Source organism: Microchirus variegatus, assembly GCF_963457635.1.
Source record: "Microchirus variegatus genome assembly, chromosome: 23".
In the NCBI taxonomy this organism is placed as follows: Eukaryota; Metazoa; Chordata; class Actinopteri; order Pleuronectiformes; family Soleidae; genus Microchirus; species Microchirus variegatus.
Genome location: NC_139824.1, coordinates 6,318,993 through 6,342,183, shown reverse-complemented (window position 1 = coordinate 6,342,183; position 23,191 = coordinate 6,318,993). Strand labels below are relative to the sequence as shown.

At 39.8% G+C, this 23,191-nt stretch overlaps 2 protein-coding genes across 2 annotated transcripts in view; both read left to right on the top strand.

Annotated features, from left to right (window-relative positions):
- LOC310943700 (uncharacterized protein) overlaps positions 1 to 19,019 on the top strand; it is a gene marked incomplete at both ends in the record, with an annotated part of 43,372 nt that extends 24,353 nt beyond the window's left edge. The window contains 48 exons of the mRNA XM_083909335.1: positions 195 to 275; positions 1,018 to 1,074; positions 1,690 to 1,743; positions 1,856 to 1,909; positions 2,074 to 2,127; positions 3,347 to 3,400; positions 3,497 to 3,550; positions 3,638 to 3,682; positions 5,666 to 5,710; positions 5,793 to 5,846; positions 5,950 to 5,994; positions 6,093 to 6,146; positions 6,280 to 6,324; positions 6,445 to 6,498; positions 7,164 to 7,208; positions 7,348 to 7,509; positions 7,589 to 7,642; positions 7,739 to 7,792; positions 7,884 to 7,928; positions 10,128 to 10,181; positions 10,297 to 10,341; positions 10,433 to 10,486; positions 11,284 to 11,337; positions 11,735 to 11,788; positions 11,875 to 11,982; positions 12,078 to 12,167; positions 12,256 to 12,309; positions 12,529 to 12,636; positions 12,967 to 13,074; positions 13,176 to 13,229; positions 13,345 to 13,398; positions 14,236 to 14,343; positions 14,437 to 14,490; positions 14,572 to 14,625; positions 14,724 to 14,777; positions 15,082 to 15,135; positions 15,250 to 15,357; positions 15,585 to 15,638; positions 16,759 to 16,812; positions 16,943 to 16,996; positions 17,159 to 17,212; positions 17,295 to 17,402; positions 17,482 to 17,535; positions 18,226 to 18,279; positions 18,431 to 18,538; positions 18,636 to 18,689; positions 18,814 to 18,849; positions 18,951 to 19,019. Coding sequence (XP_083765461.1) covers positions 195 to 275; positions 1,018 to 1,074; positions 1,690 to 1,743; positions 1,856 to 1,909; positions 2,074 to 2,127; positions 3,347 to 3,400; positions 3,497 to 3,550; positions 3,638 to 3,682; positions 5,666 to 5,710; positions 5,793 to 5,846; positions 5,950 to 5,994; positions 6,093 to 6,146; positions 6,280 to 6,324; positions 6,445 to 6,498; positions 7,164 to 7,208; positions 7,348 to 7,509; positions 7,589 to 7,642; positions 7,739 to 7,792; positions 7,884 to 7,928; positions 10,128 to 10,181; positions 10,297 to 10,341; positions 10,433 to 10,486; positions 11,284 to 11,337; positions 11,735 to 11,788; positions 11,875 to 11,982; positions 12,078 to 12,167; positions 12,256 to 12,309; positions 12,529 to 12,636; positions 12,967 to 13,074; positions 13,176 to 13,229; positions 13,345 to 13,398; positions 14,236 to 14,343; positions 14,437 to 14,490; positions 14,572 to 14,625; positions 14,724 to 14,777; positions 15,082 to 15,135; positions 15,250 to 15,357; positions 15,585 to 15,638; positions 16,759 to 16,812; positions 16,943 to 16,996; positions 17,159 to 17,212; positions 17,295 to 17,402; positions 17,482 to 17,535; positions 18,226 to 18,279; positions 18,431 to 18,538; positions 18,636 to 18,689; positions 18,814 to 18,849; positions 18,951 to 19,019 — 3,078 coding nt within the window. The remainder of the gene's footprint in view (positions 1 to 194; positions 276 to 1,017; positions 1,075 to 1,689; positions 1,744 to 1,855; positions 1,910 to 2,073; positions 2,128 to 3,346; positions 3,401 to 3,496; positions 3,551 to 3,637; positions 3,683 to 5,665; positions 5,711 to 5,792; positions 5,847 to 5,949; positions 5,995 to 6,092; positions 6,147 to 6,279; positions 6,325 to 6,444; positions 6,499 to 7,163; positions 7,209 to 7,347; positions 7,510 to 7,588; positions 7,643 to 7,738; positions 7,793 to 7,883; positions 7,929 to 10,127; positions 10,182 to 10,296; positions 10,342 to 10,432; positions 10,487 to 11,283; positions 11,338 to 11,734; positions 11,789 to 11,874; positions 11,983 to 12,077; positions 12,168 to 12,255; positions 12,310 to 12,528; positions 12,637 to 12,966; positions 13,075 to 13,175; positions 13,230 to 13,344; positions 13,399 to 14,235; positions 14,344 to 14,436; positions 14,491 to 14,571; positions 14,626 to 14,723; positions 14,778 to 15,081; positions 15,136 to 15,249; positions 15,358 to 15,584; positions 15,639 to 16,758; positions 16,813 to 16,942; positions 16,997 to 17,158; positions 17,213 to 17,294; positions 17,403 to 17,481; positions 17,536 to 18,225; positions 18,280 to 18,430; positions 18,539 to 18,635; positions 18,690 to 18,813; positions 18,850 to 18,950) is intronic.
- A 1,342-nt stretch (positions 19,020 to 20,361) lies between these two features.
- Positions 20,362 to 22,258, top strand: LOC310943698 (collagen alpha-1(XI) chain-like; the record flags this gene model as incomplete). The annotated part of the gene is made up of 5 exons (XM_083909333.1): positions 20,362 to 20,548; positions 20,882 to 20,994; positions 21,249 to 21,317; positions 21,786 to 22,019; positions 22,112 to 22,258. The coding sequence occupies 5 exons, from the start codon at positions 20,362 to 20,364 to the stop codon at positions 22,256 to 22,258; spliced, it is 750 nt and encodes a 249-aa protein (XP_083765459.1).
- Between the last annotated feature and the right edge of the window lie 933 nt (positions 22,259 to 23,191).

Sequence of the window (23,191 nt, the reverse complement as noted above, 5' to 3'; positions counted from 1 at the left end):
CTGATATTGCTTTTTTTCGGTGTTGATGTGATGCAAAGACAAGAGCTTATGATTTACATGATTCTCCTTCAGTCATCCTCAATGTCTTATGCATGACTTCATTAGCAGTGCTACTTTTTGGCCACTGGGTGGAGTATTGAGTTTGACTTCTAACCAGTGTGTGTGTGTGTGCGTGTGCCTGTGTGTGTTCACAGTTCCAGTCAGGGAGTGATAAGATGGGCACTGTGGTTTCTGCTCAGGAGGCACAGGCCCAGGCCATCCTGCAGCAGACCAAGGTATTCACCTTCTGCAGAATATGATTATTATGTGATAATAATAACAATAATAGATAATAATGATAAATGATTTAGTATAGGACCTTTCCCACAGATACATCTCACAAAGTGCTCCACAAGAATATAACTTATACATGTGAACAAGGGTGTCAACCAATATTGTTTTTTTGGGGCCGATAACATACGATTATAATTAGTTAATAACACTAAAACCAAAATTTGGAACTGATATGCATTTACAGCAAAAATGAAAATCTCTGTCAAAATTGTTGATGTTGATGTGTCAACTGTCCTTCAAACTGTCCCCTATTGGACCTTTGGTAACACATTCAAATTAGAAGTAAAACTCCACAATATTGTCAGCTATTATTACATATAACATGTGAAAACACCATCTCATCGGAATGAGTATAATTAGTAATATAATAATGTAACTAAGTAAGATAAGCTAAGTCCCTATTGCTACATTACACTAAGTCATTACACGTCATCATCGCAAAAAGGATTTTTACTCATTTTCAGCAGTCTAACTGGGAAACAGGCTTTTCATGATGGTAATAGCTCATAGCAGCTGTAACTTCAGTGTGAAGAACTGTAATGTTTTAACTTCAGCTGCTTTGCCTTCAGTCCTCAGCAACAGCCCACCCTCCGCCTAAACTCTCATTTCAAACACATTCAAGAAAAACAAAAACAAAAAAACACTTTTTTGTGTGTCACTGTCTGACTCTTCGTCCTTTTCTAGCTGGCCATGAAGGGACCTCCAGGACCTCTCGGCCTCAGAGGAAGACCTGGACCACTGGTGGGTGTAATCATATGATGTTGTCCTTTTGGTGTGTACAGTACACGCCAGCAGCCTGATTTCCTCCTAAAATGTATCATTTAATTTTATTTTCTTGATTTATTTATAAGGACAACACATGGTGCTCAATGTTTTAGTAAATTTGCCAGCATTGGTCAGCTGGCTAATTTCAACTGTGGAGAGATGTTTTCATGTCTAGTGAATCCTGTGGCTGAATGTTTTTGAGAGCCATCTGGATGATTAAAAAAAAACGCGTGGAAATCGATAAAAGAAAATCCACGATCGGTTCCGGGTCATCAATCATTTCTAAGGGTTTGTTCAGTAAAGTGTGATGATTTTTGAAAATATAATTAAACTCTCCAACACGATGAAAACAATGTAGAGTTAAGAGTCATCTGCGCTAACACACCTGTTTGCAGTGGGTAGTTCAACACATACTGAGCACTTTCACATTTTTAGTTCAAAAATGACCCTCAAAACAGGTGGAGTGCAGTGACTTCATTTACAGGGACGTTAAATTTCTGTCGTGGAAAAGACAATACTGTTCATGCACACGTGTATGGACAGTTGATCTGACATGTTTAGAAAAGTAAATGTTGTGAATATTTTTCTCAGGGTGACCCAGGTCCTACTGGGCTGAAGGGGAGCAGTGGAGAAATGGGGCCACCGGTGAGTTTGCTGCTTGTAGTGTTAACACACGGAGCACTTCACTTTCCTGATGGAACTCACTAAACCAGCTGGACTGTCCTCTGCTTCTTCTCTGTCACTTTTCTTCCGACAGGGTCCTTCAGGACTGTCAGGTATCCTAGGTCAGAACGGGCGACCTGGGAAACGGGTGAGCTTTTTTTAATTGTCCCAGATAAAAATCATTTTCTAATCTTCCATCTGTTCTCATTAAACAGAATGACCATGGAATAGTGTTTCCTCATCAAAATGGATAGTATGCGAGTGTGAAATCTCACGTGTGTAACCATGTGTTTGCGTGTATGTGTTTATTAGGGTCGGGCAGGCGCAGATGGGGGCCGTGGTGCAATAGGAGAAACTGGATCAAAGGTGAAGAAGAACACTGACTACGTTTACACTGACAATAATATTCCTGATTAAATAAGTAGAATAATACAGTGAAAGTAAAGAAAATCAAACCTGATTAGATTCATACTCTACATAAGCAGTAATCAGATTAGGACAGGAGAAATATTCAGATCTTAGTCAGATTATGTAGATGTGTAGGTATTAAAGGTCATAATACCAAGACTGTAGATTTAAATTAAAAAAAGGACTCTTTTGCTCACACATGACAATCAGGAAACGACTGTGGCCTTCACATATCTGAAGGGATGTTTTTCCTTTATGTTTGCACAGTAATCTTCTGTTATAAAAAGCAAAACAGGCCGGTTTGTCTTTTTGGGGCTGCTGTAGAAACATGGAGGCACAAGAAACTTTAAACTGATTTTACACATATACAAACAAACCAATTGGTAGTTGATTACATTTCTACCAATAAACACTCCTGAATGTTACACAATTGACTTTTAGTCAATTGATACCATGGAGTGTCAATGTCCATGGTATCTCTATTACCCCATGTTGTACAACCAGAAATAACCACTTTCATTCAAACCATACAATATTGGTGAGTAGATCTATAAATATGGCCATAGTGAGTCATTTAAAAGGCCATTGGCAGCAGGGATAAATATTTTTTTATTTATTTGTTTTGATGAAGGTCACTTTGGGTCTTCCCATTGGACTTTTCACAGCAGTGGATGTGATGTCGAACTTTGCTCTGTAAATGATAAACAGAAATATGCATGGAATATTTTATTAGTAACTTGTGCAAAAACCATCAGTCAGTTAAGATAAACACTGTCACGGTTTGCCTACTGACTCACAGTACAGTAACACTATGTTATATAAGTATTACTATGGTAATAATGACTCATTTTATAGTAATCAAGTAATAACTTAGTAATAAGAATGTAAAATATGTGTGGGACATAAGGGAGGATTAATTTAAATTTTATAATATGGTATGGTATTATTGATTTTTCATGTGAAGGTATTACGCTGATGGCTCATTATGTTAAGTTATTGGCTGGATATGACATATGAATAACATGTTATTGCTGTAATATTATCTCTTCATTACTGCACAATTAGCATTGTTATTAGTATTGCATTAATGTATTACCATACTATTGCCATTTTGTTCATGCACTGTAATGTGAAGTGTGGTAAATTAACACATCTTTCTATATATTCAAATAACCAGGGTGATCGAGGTTTTGACGGCTTGCCTGGTCTCCCTGGAGACAAAGGACATAAAGTAAGTAATGAAAGTAAGCCTTTTAAATTAGTGAGTGGTGTTAAGATGATAAAACCAGGTTACTCAATTTAGTTTTTTTCTGTGTTTTTTTTCTAGGGGGACAGGGGAAAACCAGGCCTTTCAGGTCCTTCAGGAGAACCAGGAGAAAAGGTGAGCAACAGTCACAGAGGTTGCAAGTATCCTAATTTACCCAGATGTATCTATCCTGTATCTGTCTTTTAATTGTTTTAATTACAGGGCTCTGATGGGCCATCTGGACCAAGAGGACAGCCAGGTGATGCTGTGAGTGTTTGCACCCACAGAAACATGTAGGAAAATATGTGAAAAAGTATGTTTCAATAATAGTTTGTCTGTTGAACCGATAAAAATACGAGTTTAGTATCTGTTCTGGTTATATAAGAGCTTTTTTAAAGCCTGAGGAAACAACCTTGATGGTGCTGTCAGGGTAGCCTTGTATTACAACAGTCTGCATTATGGAATTGGGTCATGGATTTTGAGAGATGTTGGCATGTAAGTTGCATAACGAGAAATGTCAGGTCAAATGTGTTGTAGGTGTGATCCATCACATCAGGAAAACACTTCACTCTACTGTCTTTTCCTCAACTATGTGGAAGTGCAGTATTAAATTAACGACCACTTTAATTTCGTGATTAATTAACTCCAGGTGCCAAGTGTGTTGTTGTAAAAAACAGTTCATATTTTATAGCTCCCTTTTCCTTCAATATACCAAACACTCATAAATGTCAGTTTAATTATGGCTTGCTTGCTGTCACAGACAGATACAAACACATGCAGTGTGCTTCTATACTTATAAGGGCTCTCTAACTACCATTTGCTGTGTTTCCATCATGATGGGTTCCAATTTGGAACGGTTTGGAATGGTAAAGCCCTGGGTCAGACTTGTGTTTCAGCTGAGAACAGTGCGACACAACAGACAACAATGAAGGACATCAACAGCTTTTTTTTTCTTCTGCTCAGTTTGTGCTATTTAAAATAGTTTTTCTGTTGCCCAATCAGCTGACCTTACTGTACCATTTTACCATTTTTGCAAGGGAAAGGTGTCAAAAAATGGAACGGTAGGGCCTGTATTTTTTGGTACCATTCCCAATGGAAATGTGGAAAAACATGTACCAATCGATAGAATCATAGCTATTGACATAGTAGACTCTCTGGCCACTAACCCAATTTTTAAACATAATCCCAAAACCAAATCTTGATCTTCCTGATGAAGTCATTTTGATTTTCCAACAATGTTACACTACTAGGATCTGTAACTCAAATTGGCCTTCACAAAGACGAGTATGAGGGCATACACACACACACATATTATACACTATATTATTTATTTTATTGTATTTTATAGGGTAACTATGATGTGTATTTCAGGGATCCAGAGGTCTGACTGGTACCAGAGGTCGTCCCGGTCCACCAGGCCAGCCCGTGAGTGTGAACTTTACACTTCTGTATAAATACCACCACTGCATACACTTTCACACACACTCAAACATAAATCTCAACAAGTAGCAACGATGAAAGACATTGGATAATTATGCTGCTGTCTTGTCTTTGTGTTTATCCTTACAGCAAAAACAAAGCTCTTCTCAACCTCAACATGGTGTCAGGATTTGATAACTCCACCTGATAATGCTTAATCACAAATTTTATTGTAGTTCACCCTTTGTCAAACATGATGCGATGTAATTCTTATCTCCACTGACAAAATGCCAAATACATCACACTTCTTCAAACACCTGAAGCGGATTCCTTCTTGTTCGTATCGTTTACGTTTGCACTTGCAGCAACACAAGTTTGCACTTGTTAACATTCAATAACACATTGAGGAAAAAGGTTTTTTATTTTTTTTATTTGTTTAAATTACACATATTGCCTGCTGCTGGTTAATTACTCATTAAACAGCTAAAGTAAGGATGTGGTACAGCCAAATGAGTGCGGAGGCTGATCATTTTTGTTTTCGTTCATTTATAGTTCCAGCTGGCTCTTGCAACAAGCCTTGGGGAAATATCTGTTAAAGATAGAAGGCAGCAAATCTCCTTCTAATGTATTTTCTCTTTAGTCAGACAAGGAAAACAGCCAGAAAACAAAATCCACATTGGGAAAAGAATACATGCTTTTGTGTTCTACCAGTGTCCTGTTAATGGTCACATTGAGAAGCCACATAAATGGAGGCCACATAAGTGCACTCAAGGACGCAGAAGAAAGAAAATGAATCCCTTTCATTAACTGCCTTCCTCTGTCTCCACACAGGGGATTCGAGGAATTGATGGGGTCCAAGGCTCAAAGGGAAACATAGTGAGTATAATAAAGGAAGGAGGCAGTTAAGCCTGATGACAAATCAAACAACAACACAATATAAATTCCATTTTTCTAACAGGGACCAGCAGGAGACATCGGAGCACCTGGGCAGCAAGGAAACCCTGGAATTTTGGTTCGAGCAGAGCACAGATATTCACTCAAATAAACCAAGTGTACATTATATTACATTATATAAGTGAATACAGAGTCAAACTAATGTTGCACTTCTCCCTCAGGGCTTTCCTGGTCCCCAGGGTTTAGTGGGGCTGCCAGGAGACAAGGTAAGACACATTTTGTTTATAATTCCTCAAGGAGGAAGAGGTGCAGAGGTGATAATTGACTGTTTTTTTTTTTGTTTTGTTTTGTTTTTGTCTGCCAGGGGCCTCAAGGGAAGAAAGGCACGCAGGGCTTACCTGGAAACGATGGGCCCTCAGTAAGCACTTTTTTTTGCATTTCCTCATTTTTGCAGCGACTCCTGTTGACATAGTGCATTCTGTAGCCTCCTAATCCCTACCCTTAAAATCACAACTTTATTCCTCACTGCTTTCATGCCTTTTTGTCAACAGGGTCATCCTGGAAGGGAGGGCACCCCAGGTGAAAAAGGACTGCCGGTAAGCCTGTTGTCTTGTATGGATTGTATCAGTGTCTGTGTTTGTTTGCAGTGCAAAACATTTTGCTGCTCTTTAAGTAACTGAGTAGTCGTCATAATGTCTACTTGTTTTCATTTGTAGGGTCCTTCAGGAGTCCAGGGGCCTGTTGGATATCCTGGACAACGAGGAGTTAAGGTAAAAAATGTTAATCTGCGTATTTGTTTAGACATGGCACACTGGTGATCAGGGATTTGGGGATTAAAGCTTTTAACCCATTACTTGCATAATATTGCAGACTATGTCACAGGACATGAGATGAAAGATAAATAGTTTTTCATCAATGTGTCTCACTGACCTTTCATCTTAAGGGAAACTGAGAGCGCACTCTCTCTGAAGTGACTGGAGTGCGATTGGTCAAAATCTCCTGTCATGGGCCCAAATTTCCCCTAAGGCTTGAAACAGAGCCAAAGAGGAGCAGAAAACTTGATCTCCATTACTGGATTGGCATTACACTTAAAGGTTATCTGGGAACTATTGCTCAGTAACACCAAACATATTTTAACTCTTCTAGCTTTAAACTATAAAGCTAGAAGACATTTGTTTGGTATCTATCAAACAAATGTACCCACGTTTAAATCATTGTTTTATTAGCTGTAACATTCATTTGCTCAAATGTATCAACTGAGCCTGTGAAAGGTCTGACCCGAGTGTTTGACCTCAATTAGATGGCGATGGAGAGTAGGTTAGTGAGCCAGTAAGTAAGTTAGTTAGTAACCTCATGCTCTTTATAATTAACCACTAATGCTGTATGATGCGTTTTGTTGTTGATTCCACTTTCTTTGTCTCCTCTTGTTTGACAGGGCGCTGATGGAGTCAGAGGATTAAAGGGCAGCAAAGGCGAAAAGGTGAGAGAGTTTTTTTTCACTATGTTATGTTATATATGTCAGGTTTAAAAAACAACAAAAAAAAACAACAACAACAACAAAAACATCTGTGATTTTATGCCAGTTGTTAAATTAACTGTCTTTCCTGCTATCTCTGCAGGGTGAGGATGGTTTCCCAGGAGCCAAGGGGGAGATGGGAGCAAAGGGAGACACCGGAGACAACGGAGCCATAGGTGGTCGAGGAGAAGATGGACCTGAGGGGCCCAAAGGACAGTTGGGTCCTCTAGGAGAAGCTGGCCCTTCTGGTACTTCTGGAGAGAAGGTATGAAGAAATATTATATTGCAAAAAAATGTAACTCCCTCATTTTACACAAGATAAGTCAGATTGTCTCTTTCTTAAGGGGAAACTGGGAGTTCCTGGGCTACCAGGATATCCAGGACGACTGGGGCCAAAGGTAAAATAAATCTGATCATCAGTACTTAATTGAATTGATCATTTGGTGAGTGATAGATGTAGTATCTTTCATGTTTGTGGATTTCTCTTCCTCCAGGGTTCAGATGGTTTCCCTGGTGTACTGGGAGGTGCAGGAGAGAAAGGAAAAAAGGTGAGTAGAGGACTGGAAATCATGATGATATTATTTCAGGAAGTGGGACTTTTTTTTCAATTTGTGTCTTGTCTGTTGTGCTACTATCCAGGGTCCTGCAGGACAACCAGGCGGTGTTGGCCAGAGAGGTCCAAATGTGAGTGCTGTGTCTCAAAACATTCCCCAGTTCACTAGGCATTGATTCAAGTCGGGTTCATTTCCTGACACCATTTGCACATTTAATGGCAGAGTAGTGACACTGAATTGACAACTGAAAAGTCTTGGCTACTCTCCAAGCAACCCTTCCATCTTGTGCATTTTGTGAATCAGAAGTCTTCTAACAAGACGTCTTTGTCTGCAGGGTAGGAATGTTTTTTTATGCTTCAGTGCTGATGACAGCAGTGGCTGGAGGCATTATGTTTTCTGTTTGTACGTCCCATAGTTTGAGGAGATCTTTGAAATTTGGGAATCTTCTGCTGTACTGGAGATGTGTGTTCTCTTATTTATTTGGAGGTCATACTGAAGACACATTATTCTAACCTCTACATATAGAATATTTAACACCAGATTGCAAAGTGCTTTAACAGACAAAGCAAACACAGGAAACATTAAGGCACAGTCACAAAATTCTGAACATCACATGTAAATAATAGAGCAGAAGAGGAATTAGTAAGCTGTCCCAAACAGATGCACACTTCAGTGCATGTCTCCTCAGAAAAGAAAACTCATACAGGAGTTTGTTGCACTGAGCTTTGAGCACGTTGCCATCTACCTCAATGACTTCATGCTGTAGGTTGTCGGATACATTAGCTGCTTCCATATTTCCACGTTTTCACAAATATGTTCAGTCCTGAAACCTCTCCTCAAATGCCCGAAGGGGTTTTCACAATCTCACTAGCATATTTAGATGTCATAGCTTTTGTTCTTGCAAAGTATGAAAATGCACAGTCTTAGCCCTTTGTAGTTGTACTTGCCACAGCATGCAAGACTCAAAGTCAACAACTCCTCCCTCATCATACTTGGCAGTACGCCCATGCATAAAAATGGACAGTTGGATGGCATTTATTATACTCGTCATTTCTGTGCAGGTCAGAGAGAACAACTGGAAATTTATTTTGATGTTTTTTGCAGTATCTACTCAAATTAGCAGTAATCTGCTCTCTGCAGTGACAACAAGACACTCAGATTCTCATTCTTAGTAAGGTTTGAGCTCCTTTGTTATTAGCATTCAGTCTTTTGAAAGCTAATGGTTGGAGATGTGTCTAGACACTACTGCAGTGCAACACAAAACTGTTATTTCAGTTTCCAAGTGTGTCCATAAAGAAACCACAGTTTAAATGAAAATCTTATCTTCAATTATCTATAATTTTATTGTAATAACTATTGATATGAGTTTAACTGAATCTTTTTTCCGCAATAACATTTTGGCCATATTGCCCAGGCCTAACTGAGACCATGCCTGCTCACACTGTAGGCACACTGGCTGTTCTTTTGGTTCACTTTTTTAATCCGTACACACTTTGATGTGAGTGTAATGACTGCTTTATACAGTGCATGCAAGCATGATTTTTGTTTTTTATGTAAAATGACTTCTGAACTATTGGATACATGACAAAAAAATGTTCATATTGACATTTTTTGGCAGATACTTATAATAGTATTCCCGTTCATTTAACTTATTGTCATTTTGTTCATTTAACCAATAACCTAAATGCTGGTACACTTATTACAAGACTCTTACGCAACATGGAAAAGTATGGAATTTAATTTGAGTTATTAAAGTATGAAAAAGGGAAAAAAGTATGGAAAAATGTTTGTGTTGTTTCCAGACTATTATCTCACTTTCTAAAATTAAATATATTAATATATACAAATAAAACAAGTTACTAACACAACATAGCCTACCAGTAGATGATATGAGACTAATCAAGCTGGCTGTACAATGGTGTCGGGTTACCATGGTTACTGTTACTGACTGCAATTCTTATTTTATTTATTATTTTCCATACATGTCGTCGAGCCAGCCACCTATTGTCGGCCGCGACAGTGTCATGGGTCGATGCAAGTTTTTCGAGGGCTGGCTTCATGAAAAATGAGCGAAAGATTTTAAAACCATTTATTTACATAATAAGCATAATAAGCAATAATTCATATTGACTGAAAAAATCGTCCGAGAAGTCTGGGAATTTGAGTCTGGAAAAGTATGGAATTTTGAAATGGAAAATGTGTAGGAACTCTGTTATTAGAGGCTTACTATTTATTGAACTGGGTTTGAACTACACTTTCCCTCTGGGGTTAGTAAAAGTTCCTGGACGTCTTGGATTTGGTCTCAAAAGTTATGTTTCATCTTTGTCAGGGTGCACGAGGCGCCAGAGGGGCAAGAGGACCAACAGGGAAATCAGGAGAAAAGGTCAGCTGATGCTCCTGGCAGCCAATAGTAACACTCAGTCAGACATTATCGATGGATGATTACACTTAACACTTTTACTCTCTGCGTCTTTTCTGTCTTGCCTACGTTATCGTAGGGCTCCTCTGGACAAGATGGACCCCCAGGATCTCCTGGAGAGAGGGTGAGTGAAGCGCTGTTGATTTATTATATTATGGATTGATTAACTGATTAGTCTGATTGATGTTACATGAATGCATTTTTATTTATTCCAGGGACCCCAAGGGCCGCAAGGAAGGAATGGAGAGTCAGGACCTAAAGGATCAGTCGTGAGTGACGAAACATTCACCTGCACAAAATGACACATCACATATTTACTGACTTCACTGATCTGTCATTTTATAAAAGAAAAAAAAACATGTATTGCTATTTTTTATTCTGATTATTGGAAGTATCATTGAGCTTTAATTTTATGAAACACATTTTTTATTAAAATTTATTTTAAATTAGGTTTTATTTAAAAATATTAATATTCATGTCTTCACACAATCCTCCAAAAATCGTTTGTCAATCCCCATCCAGTCTTTCAGAAACATTGCTATAAATCATCGTCAGTGACATTTCTTGCTTTTATATTTGAATGTCACGACAGCTCAGTAAATCAAAATAAGGGTGAACCTCTAATTGTTCAGAAGTTGTTTTAACCCCACAGTTCTACTGTGTAAGTTTAAGTGGGGTTTATTAGTAGAAATTGAACATACTACCCCCAATTATGCTTGTATTACTTTAAATTGCTGTCAAATACCAGAATAGAATAAGCATCTTAGGTGTACATAAGGCTTTACAGAGTCATGTTTCTACTGCAACACAAATGGACAAACCAGCCACAGCCAGTATTTTGGCTTACCACACAAATTGAAAAGAACAATGTCTTTTCTGGAATGCAAAGTAGTTCCCTGACGCACCTGGATAGAGAGCGATGTGTCCTATGTTTCAATCTGCAGTTTCATCAGTAGATGTCAGTAATTCTTTCACACTGGGTAGACCGTTAATTTGTATTCTTCATCCTTTTTTTATTGGTAGATACTGTATCTTAATGTTTGCATGTGTGTTTTTGTGTTTGTAGGGTCCAGGTGGGAAGGATGGACTACCAGGTCACCCAGGTCAAAGAGGAGAACCGGTGAGTGAAATCATAAGAGGTCATAGGTTACATGGTGCAAATAAACACACACGCAGGTTCTGGCAGCTTTTCGTCCGATGACACTGCATTCAATGTAATTCATTTGGACAGCCTAAATGAAGTGTTATCCTTAACCTTAAACTTCACCAGTTAATGCCTAACCTCAATTTAACCTAACCACAATTTGAACCTTAGCCCTAAATTTATAACCAGTTCGTCAGAGATGAGGTTCTGTGTCATTAGGACCAGGTTTTGGTCTTCATGAGAACTGCTGGTCCTGACAAGGTCAGAGTTTATGCCAGGCAAGATCCTAAAGAGTTAACAAATCCAAACACATACACACTAATGCACGAATAATAGTTTAAATGCTTTATACACATGTTTTCTGTGAATGCAGGGATTCCAAGGGAAGACGGGACCTCCTGGACCATCAGGTGTTGTGGGGCCACAGGTGAGGTCATCAATTAGAAGCAATCAGCAATATAGTATATCTCTTGTCTTATGTTAATGTCTGTATTTGTGTAATTTGCCTTTCAGGGAAAATCAGGAGAATCAGGCCCAACAGGGGACCGAGGTCACCCGGGGGCACCAGGAGTGCCTGGAGAGCATGGTTTGCCTGGGGCTGCTGGGAAAGAAGGTGGAAAGGTAGGTTCTGAAAATATTCCCTGTTATTTGACTGGTTGGTGCCATTATATAATCAGCATGCTGTAGTTTTAAATGTATCTTTTTCTTTTCCACAGGGTGACCCAGGTTTACCCGGGATATCAGGGAAGAGTGGACCTCCAGGACTGAAAGGGTTCAGGGGGAGCCGAGGAGCACCTGGAGTTATGGTAACTCACAAAACTACAGACTGCACAAGGATGAAATCAAGATTATTATTTTTCTGCATATTTTAAATAATATAAATAATCTTTGCAGGGGCCTCCTGGTCTGAAAGGAGGATCGGGACCTACAGGAACCCCAGGAACCATAGTATGTTACTGTGTTTCAGTATTCTATTTTGAGTATGCATTGACCTGTTTTTAATTTGCAATGTGAAATATCAGTATTTTCAGTAACTCAGGTCTTTTGCAACATGATTTTGAAAACCAGCGCCAAAGGCTTTTTTTGAAACCCAAACTCTGCCTTAAATGTCTCAGTGCTTGTATTTGCAACAAAGTACAAAAAAAGACATTTACTTTGTGTCCACAGGGTTCAACAGGCGAGAGGGGTCCTCCAGGAGCAGCTGGTGCCATTGGTCAGCCTGGCCGAGCTGGTGCAATTGGACCAGCTGGACCAATGGGAGAGAAGGGGGAACCTGTAAATACATCTGATATTTTTAAAATGCTTTTTAATTGCGTCTTCTCACTAAATTTAATTGTTTTTTTTAGCAGAGTTACAGCTGTTGTTTAATGAAGATTTCTTTGTGTTCCTGCCACAGAAGAACAAGCATTGGTCTTGGCACAGAATTTCACAATCAGTGAATCATTAGTTTACAAAGCTAGTGAGGCCACATGTTCCCATCCCAATGGTTGATATGACTGATATTTTATCCATCGTACTGCTCTCACGTTGTTGGCTTTTAGGATGATTGTATGGCTTGAAAGAAAGAAAAAAATTAATGTTGCATTTTTTACATTTGTGTCTCAGGGAGAGAAGGGTCCTATTGGACCATCAGGTGAGGATGGAGATCAGGGACCTGGTGGGATGCTTGGAGCTACGGGTCCTGCAGGACCTCCAGGAGATGATGGGGATAAGGTAAACTAAGTCTGTCTGTGAGTGTGAGATGCAAAGACAGATATTTGTGTTTGATGCGGTGATTAAGCGTGTGTCCTCTGTGTATGTTTGTGTGTCTATAGGGAGAGCAGGGAGGCCCAGGACAGAAAGGCAGCAAAGGAGACAAAGGAGAAGCAGTGAGTATACCACTGGAGAAGTACATCTATGTGGATTGCACTCCATAATCAATGGATTTCATCAGATCTTAAACTCGCGCTCTTTCTTTTTCTCTTTCTCTCCCACTCTCCACAGGGTCCCTCAGGCCCCACTGGTACTCAAGGGCCCATCGGTCAGTCAGGTCTCCCAGTGAGTTTGCTCTTCTTTTGGCATTCTGTATAGAAGAAGAAGGGAAATGAGTCCCCCAACCCCCCAAACCCTCAAACATCACCTATGGAGTATCTTAAAAGTCAGAGCTGTGAAAATAGAGCCATTTTATAGAGACACAGATGGGCTTTTGCCTCACATCTGGTCTACTTATAGGCGACAGCTGTGTCAGTGTGGCCACAGCTTGCAGAGTCTGCTTTCTGTAGTGTAGTTCAAAAGATATTACTCATTAAACACAGAATTACACTGAGTTACATTATCTTTTTTTTTTTATTTACTTCTCAACTTTAGACCTGCAGTGTGCCCGTAATCATTTTTTCTGTCACTCAGTAAGTGAAAGCGTCGTGGCCACTCAGTTCTGCAGAAACTGTTACTGTTACTAGATAAACAATGCAGATTTTAGCCACAAAACAAAAGGCTCACCAAATACGATGTTACGATCTACGATATCGCTCGAACATGTCTCATGTGCCTCATGGTGGCAGCAGTGGATCAACAACTCCTGTGTGCCTTGATGTAAAATTGATGGTTTTCTCTTTGCACTTCGGTGCGGGGGAAGTGAGCGGCACAAGTTCCAGTCTGCCTAACAGAAAGAAAAAGTGGCCAATCTATTCTCAAGATATCAAAGACTTTAGCTATCATAGATTTTATTAGGTGAGGTTTTTGTTATATTGCTAAAATCTGTTTTCCCTTGTGTCCCTGCTGGCTGATATGTTCTCACATCTCACCGAGAGCAAGCCTGTGTTGGCAGTGTGCTGCTTTCAGTGTTACAGAAGACTTTTTACCTCTTGGTCCATGTCATTCTCCTCTGTCTCATAGGGTTTGGATGGACTGCCAGGTCCTCGGGGTCAGCAGGGCATGTATGGTCCGAAAGGAGATGAGGGACTCCGTGGATTCAAGGGTTCTACGGGACCATTAGGATTGCAGGTGAGATTTTGTTCCCAAGTCAGGCTTTAAACCAATGAATTAAAGTGACCTTGGAGCTGGATGTTAATTCTCTAATCCTGTGTGTCTTTCAAGGGTATGCCAGGCCTGCCAGGAGAAAAGGGTGAGAGCGGACATGTGGGACTAATGGTGAGCTCACTTGCTGTTTAAAAATCCAGGTCATATTTTTCTTTAAATTACCACAAATTAATGAATGATTGTTGGATTTAGGGTCCACCTGGGCAACAAGGCCCCAGTGGCCCACAAGGACCTGTTGGAGGACAGGTAGGTCTCACAGATACATCTAACCTTCCTTATTGACAAAATTTTAGTCAATTGCTTGTTTTGATTTTGGAATACATAATGATTTTTGTGCTGGGCAGGGTCCAAATGGTCGCGTCGGAATGGTGGGACAGCCAGGAGTTGTTGGAGAGAAGGTAAAAAATAACTCTCTCTGAGCAATAAGTCACAAAAACAACAATTTTGTACAATGGCTGTAGACAACAGTGCAATAAATATCAGTTTAATGTTTATGCACTGCACACACACAGTTTGAGATAATGAATTTGAATGTTTAACCTCAGATTTGTGAAATATTTCTCTGTTTTCTCTGTAAATCTTCAAATGTCAGATAAGAGTAAAACATTTATTGTGATAATCCTTGATGTCAACTAATCTGAAAACATTGTGATGTTTTGGCCATATTGCCCAACACTAAGCTCTATATAATATCTTTGTTAGGGGGAGGATGGTGAGGCAGGTGATCCAGGACCAGTCGGTACCCCAGGCAGAATAGTGAGTCCTTTCTTTGATCTATGATCTTCAACTTCGCTTTCTCAATCTTGCTTCAATCCTTAATGTTTTTTTGTTTTTTTAACTGCTCTCCTCTGTGTCAATGTTTTACCTCAGGGATTAAAAGGAGACCAGGGGGAGAAGGGAGATACAGGTGCTTCAGGAGCAGCTGGTCCTCCAGGAGCCAGAGGTCCTACAGGGCAGGATGGAGCCAAGGGCAATGCTGTGAGAAACATGCCCACAAAAACTCATCACAGTCTTCAGTACACTACTGTTATACTATACTGTACAATACAATACAGCAACACAAAGAGGATGAACAACCACAACACTGGAAACACTCATTGTATTCAACAAATAATCAACATTTGTATTTTTGGGGCAGCACATGATTCACAGCACATCTATGGCTGAAACAGCATCAATAGCTTGAACTCTCCCTCTACTCTCAGGGTCCTATTGGCCTCACTGGAGACCTTGGACAGCAAGGAGAAGCTGGACCCAATGTGAGTAACTGCTCCCTCTACTGTATGTGTCCTCCATTTCTTGTTCCCCTTCAAATGTTCAGGATTCCTTTATTGTCATTTTCCCATTGTGTGCTTCAATACACAAGGAAACAAAAGTATGTCCTCCTTAAAAGACATGAAAGCACATGGCCAATTAAAATCAGATAGCAATCAAACGAAAGTCATAATTTAAAAGTAGTCCAATGTTCCCAAGTGCATATCTATAAAAGTACATTGTCTTTAAGTGTTTGAAGTGCAAATTATGCAAGGGTAACTAGCATAATTTTATCTTTGTCAGGAGAGGCTGCAGCAATCATTGGTTCTGTCCCCCTCTTGTTTGACGCCATCTTCATTGTCTTATTCTTTTTTTTATCTTTCTCATCTTATCTTCTCAGTTTCATTCTCATTCTTATTTAAATTCCTTTAAGATTTATAGAACGGTCTCTCCCAATTGTCAGAGCAAAGGGTGACCATAGTTAGGTTGTGTCATTTATTGAAAACAATGGTAGGATATTTGGAGTAACTCATATTTTTAAATCACATAAATATTAATACAAAGAGATATCATACAGTGTATTTTACACCATTTTGAGCAAACCTTGTATATTTTGGACATGAAAATATTTACTGTGTGCAAGAATCCCGGTGACTAACACACACACAGTGCCATGTTGAAGATTGCTTTTCTGCATGAAAGTCTTAGTTGTTCTCACTATCTAGTGTCTTGTAAGCCCTTAAACACTGACCAACATGTAATGGAGATGCTTAAAGTAGATCAGTCACTTAATCTCCTGCTCCCTTCCTTTGTTTCTTTTTTAGTTTAGTGTGTGGTCATCTTCTCCTTGTGTGTGAGTAAATTTTCTCCGAGTTCTCCAGCCTCCTCCCACAATCCAAAAACATGCAGAGGTTAATTGGACACTCTAAATTGACCATAAGTGTGAGGGTGAATGGTTGTTTATCTCTATCTCTTCCACTCTATGTCAGCTGATTTTGGCACCAGCAGTCCCACGGCCCTCATCTGTAGAATAAATCCATAAACAATGGTTCTAAGATGTCTCGTCAAATCTTCAGTTCAAAATCTGCATAGCTTTCTACTGACCACTTTTTTATCTCTCACCAGGGTGTGGATGGTCTGCCTGGATCTAAAGGAGACACCGGAGATCCTGGAAAAAATGTGAGACCCTGTCTTCTATGTTATATACCACACAGTAGGGCAGCCATGATATTCCCCTAAACTCACAAGAATGAAACATGCTGTAATCAAACAGTATTATGTTATGATTGACCGTGTTGTATCTTCTTAGGGACCACCAGGAGCAACAGGGGAACCCGGACCATCTGGAGCTCCTGGGCGAAGGGTGTGTGATTTAAAAAACAAAAGAAAACATTTGATCAAGTAAAGCATGATTATATTTGGATGTATTCATACTGTGTTGTTACATGCATATATATATATGTGTGTGTGTGTGTGTGTGTATTTTTGAGAGATTAAGGTTTAAATGTTTTAAAATGTTCTTCAGGGACATTTGGGGAAACCAGGAAAGGAAGGAAAAGCAGGCATAAGAGGAGTAAAGGTCAGTAAGTAAAAACTTTTTAAATTGTAACTTTTGAATCCTAATAGTTTCTGACAGTCACCCTGTTCTCTCTTCAAATCAGGGTGCCCCTGGCGTGGAGGGACCTATTGGGAAAACAGGGCCTGTAGGTGCACAGGGGCATCTTGGGAAACCTGGTCCCCAGGGTCTAAGAGGGATTCCCGGTCCTGGAGTAAGTTATTGTAATGAATTCACATTACAAACCATAGAAGCACAAATGAGGTTAATCTGTTATTTTGTCTTTCTCTCAGGGCGAGCAGGGTTTAAACGGACCACCTGGTCAGACAGGACCACCAGGTCCCATGGTAAGATGACACATCAAATATCATTCTTTGAAAAAGTGATTTCAAGGACATCATTGAGAGGAAATGGCAATATCTTCCAACTAATATTGCTTTTTGTCACATAAAGGAACAATAATTATTTCATGTACAATCAGCAACAACAAAAAAGGGGATAAAGTGAGTTCATAAATACTGAAGTGCAAAGTTTAAACCACAAAGCACAGAAAACACAACCCGGCTTTTTTCCAATTTAGACACAATTTAGAAAATCACAGTGAATTAACTTTTCTCTTTGGAGTGGACAGGAGAGAGGTTTTCTATACAACATGTCGAAAAAAAAGATCAGGTTTATAGTGACATTAGAAATACTGTGTACTTGCTTTTTTTTCTCAGCAAGTAAGCAAATAAATATAAATATATACTTTTTGAGAGAAGAACCAAAGAGGGAGTGTATTTATGGTATAACAAAAACATTTTTTTTGGCCTAAGAATAAAATAAAATTACCCTCTATTTATTCTTTTATTGTATTATTGCACATAATAGAGAAATGTAACTATATTTGTAGTGCGTTAAAAACATGTAACAAAGAAAGACATCTGCGGGAGGTTTGTCGTGGACCTTTCAAGGCGAGACATCATCAGGTGTATGTCTCTATGTGGTTTTATGTGCACAATTTGTGTTTAACCTCATCATAAAATGTGTCCTCTCAGGGTCCGCCAGGGTTACCAGGATTGAAGGGAGACCCGGGCAGAAAGGGAGACAAGGTAGAAACAATTCTGTTCACACTTAAATGTTTACCCATTAAAGACCAGCATTTTTGCACTGTGACAACTTTTGGAGCCCTTGCACCCAACATGATGACAAATCTCTGCCGTGCGCAGAAGCCACGATTAACTATGTGTATCATTGTTGCAGGGTCATGGAGGTCTCATCGGTCTGATAGGGCCTCCAGGGGACATTGGAGAGAAAGGTGACAGAGGACTGCCAGGAACCCAAGGACTGCCGGGTCCAAAAGGAGACGAGGTGTGACAAACATCCACAGGCAAACATGTTACTTGAAAGCAGTTTTGCTTCTTGCCTTTATCTGACAGATTTTGTGTGTGTGTGTATTTAATGTCAGGGTCCAATTGGTCCAGCAGGTCCCTTCGGTCCGCCTGGTCCCACAGGTCTCTCTGTAAGTACACAGGATTATGTTGACACTACATAATCTACAAATATACAGCACTACCTGTTAGTGAGTGTAGAGATAGTTTTCTTACTATCTCTATTGTCTCCTGTCTCCTGTATCTGTCTCACAGGGTGCCATTGGTCTAAAAGGCTCTAAAGGAAACCAGGTAATTGTGATGCTCATTTTGAATGGATTTAATCATTGAATGCTTTAAAGGTAAACCTCTCTCCAAATCCTAACTATGTGTGTGTCTGTCTGTGTGTTTAGGGTCCTATTGGTCCCATAGGAGACATTGGACCTGCAGGGCCTCCAGGTCCACCAGTGAGTTCTGTTTGAAACTGTTTATGATGGTCAGCCAGTGTGTTTGACAGCTGTTGACTCTTGCAGGCAAAGATGGCTGATTCAGCATCCGTAGATGAGTGAGATCACTGTGATTGGCTGTTCAGTCTCAGCCAATCAGAAGGGGACATGGAAATGGAAAAGCAAGCAAATGGCTCTACGCCAAGAGCTCATATATATCAACCCTCTTCAATAAGTTCTCCAGTTTAATTTGGACGTTTGAATACAAAGACATTAAGTGGCTATGCCATCTGTGTGATGACCAAACAAGATTTTAAAAAAAATGCTGAATATGTGCCACCTGCTGCCAAACAATTCATCAAGTTTCCATTTTTTAATGACGCATCATAGGCCGTGTATAAAATTGGACGTAGTAGGATAGAAATAGCAGGATGCCACCAGGGGGCGTTTCTACAAGAAAAATCTGCTTCTAACTTGATTTCTATTGTCAGAAAACTTTCTGAGCATTTAACGGTCAGTTTCTTTTTCAGTTGAGCTCCAGACATCACGACTCTGTTTGATTGTACTGCCATGTTGCCAGGAAAAGCTGCAAAAATGAATGGTGCCAGTGGTCATTTTTGGAGCCATCAGATCTCACTGAGCACTTTAGCCCCACTGAGATTGAGTAATATATCGAACTGAACATATATCGGACACTTATAATGCTGTTGGGTGTTTTTCACAAGTATGGACACACGAGGAGCTGATATTATTCTAGACCTGCAGTAACCCAACATCTCCAACTTTCTGATAAGTGTTCCCTTTTTGAAGGCTTACACATCACAAATGTGTAAAATAAAGAAGATATTCAAATCAATTAGCGTTGGACACTGTACCTGATATGAAGTGATCACTCAACAAGTGGAATCCATTGCCTGTGGTTTCCCCATCGCTTCATCTTCTTTGCTCGGAGCTCGATAGCACATGATGTCAGTTTTCTAAATCATCTTCTCATTTAGACGTAATAATAGATGCCTGGTTAAGGGTAAAGCCTTTAAAATGTGATGCCAGACTACTTCAATTTTTAGAGTGATGCCGTGTGTGAGTGCAACTTTTTGTCCCTGACACATGTCAACTGTTGTCGCTGTTTGTCATTGGCTGATCGTCGGGGGTGTATTCAGCAACTTCACACACCTCATTAATTCAAATTCATCTATATTTGACCACACTTGTATCCTTTTTTCTCACTCTCTCCTCTCTTCAGGGACTGCCAGCAGTTGGAATGGATCCTCTGCCAGAGCGCGCAAGAAGAAGGAGAACTCACATCCTTGTTGATGGTGCTGCACTTGAACAGGAGGAGGAAGAGGAGGATGGAATAGATGGAGGAGAGGAGGAATGGATGCAGGGGGACCAGGCGGAGCAGGACGGTTGGGTGAAGAATGATGGCCAAGACATGCAGGAGGTGTTTGCATCTCTGTCATCTATGAAAGTGGATGTGGAGGGTCTACGTAACCCACAGGGAACTTACCACAGCCCAGCACGCACTTGCAAGGAGCTCTGGCTCCTCCATCCAGAGCTCCCCAATGGTAATCACTTTTATCTATCTATCTATCTATCTATCTATCTATCTATCTATCTATCTATCTATCTATCTATCTATCTATCTATCTATCTATCTATCTATCTATCTATCTATCTATCTATCTATCTATCTATCTATACATCTATACATCTATACATCTATACATCTCTGTATGTTCAAACAACTCTCCCCATTTCATTTTTGCATTTTCTCTGTTCTTTTGAAACCTGAGTTGATCCTTCTAAAGCTGGCTTCTTATTCACAGGGATATCACTCTTGAGTTTTTGTCCTCTTTGCCCTCTCTCCTCCTCTTCTCCTTCTTTCTCTCTCTCTCCAGGTGAGTACTGGATAGATCCCAACCAGGGCTGCCATCGAGACTCCTTCAAAGTGTTTTGTAACTTCACTGCACAGGGAGAGACATGTCTGCACCCCGACAAGAAGTTTCAGTCAGTAAGTTTACATGCAGAAACACACATATTTTAACAGTTTGAGGTCAAAAGGATTTTGCTTTAAGAGGAATGACCCTAAAGGTCCAGTGTTAATCATTTCGGGGAGTAGTTAAAGTTAAGTCTGAAGAACCTTTAGCTCTCATTCCCGAGGTTTTTTTCAGTGCAGAACTGGTTACAACAGAGCGATAACCATGATTCCATTGTTCGGTTATAATCTATTTGTTGAAAAAGATATCTTTGTTTGTTTTCCATCAGGTGAAGTTGGCTGCCTGGAAAGGGGAAAAACATGACACATGGTACAGTAAATTCAGGAAAGGAAAAGAGGTATAGTGTGATGATTCTGCATACTCTCCATTTATTGTGCTATCAGTGCTTGTTTTACAAGGCAAGGTACATAGAAAGGTCCTTTCCTTAAGGGACTTTTTGTTTTGCAGACATTGTTAGCCAGCCAGCATGCTCTTCTATCCACAACCTTCTAATGAGTACGCTGATTCAGTATTTTAATAATTTTGATCCAGATTTATGGATCAAATTTATCAGATAGGCTCCCATAAATGTCCTGAAACTAATGGTTTCCTGAGGATGAATCCAGCTAACTTGATGATTCCCTCTTAGCCTTTTGTCAAATATCTTAGTGTGAGGTCATTGTGGACAGTTATTGTCTGACGTGAAATTTTGTCAATAACAATCGGTGCAAAGATTGTCTCCACATTTAGTGTGCTTTATTTTGTCTACCATATTTGTCCCAGAATAACACTGATGCGTAGGTTGTGTTCCTGTGTTTTCTTGCAGTTTTCCTACTCTAGCTCAGATGCCGTTCCAATCCACATCGTCCAGTTGACGTTCCTGAAGCTGCTGAGTGCCACAGCAAAGCAGACATTCACCTACCACTGCCTCAACTCTGCCGCATGGCTGCACACCGCCACCTACGGCCACGAACACGCACTGCGCTTCAGAGGCAGCAACGGGGAGGAGTTGACACATGAGAACACACATTACATCAGCGCACTGTACGACGGGTGTCAAGTGAGTGACGCAGACAGATATCACAAAAAGAGTATGAACACATACACCTTCACGTATTTTCTGACCATGTGTCTGTCTTTCTCTCCCTGCAGACACGCTCAGGGCAGGAGAGGACTGTGTTGGAATTTGACGCGCCACTATCCACTACGCTCCCCATCATCGATGTGGCAGTGTCCGACTTTGGAAATGGGAATCAGAAATTCGGTTTCCAAGTTGGCCCGATCTGCTACAACGGTTAACTGAGCCGGGGGAGTTTGCAGCAAGAATAATTTAATAGTAAAAAAAAAAAAATAGCTGTGGACACTTTTTACATGCAGGGAGAAAACTACTTACAAGACATACATGATGTCATATATTTATAAGTTGATGTACCTACAACAGTATTCCTTCTCCTAAACAAGTTTGATTCAGATACACATGAATTCACACATTCCTCACCGGCCTTGTCATAGCTGACTCACATACTGTGTTTTTTTTAATAATAGAGAAAAGTGTTAAATTTTTGAATGTTAACCTCTCAGTAACCTCTGTGACACAGATTTTTGTTTCTCTCGTTCCTATTGGTAGGAGTGAGTGGTGCTCTCAGACTCATCCACATCTGTTCACACAATTATCTATGCACTCAATTCCCATTCATACACAAGTCTCCAAACACTATAATCAGTGAATCATTCTCACAAATATTAACATACCACTCTTCAGCCACATTCACCCACCCTGTTCTGTCATCATCAAACCTCAATTTGTTTTGTGTTGTTGTTGTGATTTTGTTGTTATAATTACCTGTTATGTGATGTATGTCAGAGTGTAATTCATCGCGGTGCTATTATGACGCTCCCTGCAGAGCACTTGTCTTTGTTAAAGGGAACTGGGTCAGTGCATTGTTTTTTTTATACATATATATATATATTGTGAAGCCATGTTTTATATTTTTTCAACATAAACAAACTGGTATGTGATTGCCTCAGGATCTTTTATTGATTCATCATATCATTGTGTGGAGGAGTGACTAACATATTTTAATAAAAGTACATAATGTACATTTAAGTTAACATGATGAGATGTAGTTTTATTTTTTAACCAGATTGACATGCAGTGCATAATATTTCATTTTATTTTGACCCACTTGGTTCAGACTCCTGTATCGCAACAGCAAAATGAAAATTTGGCAC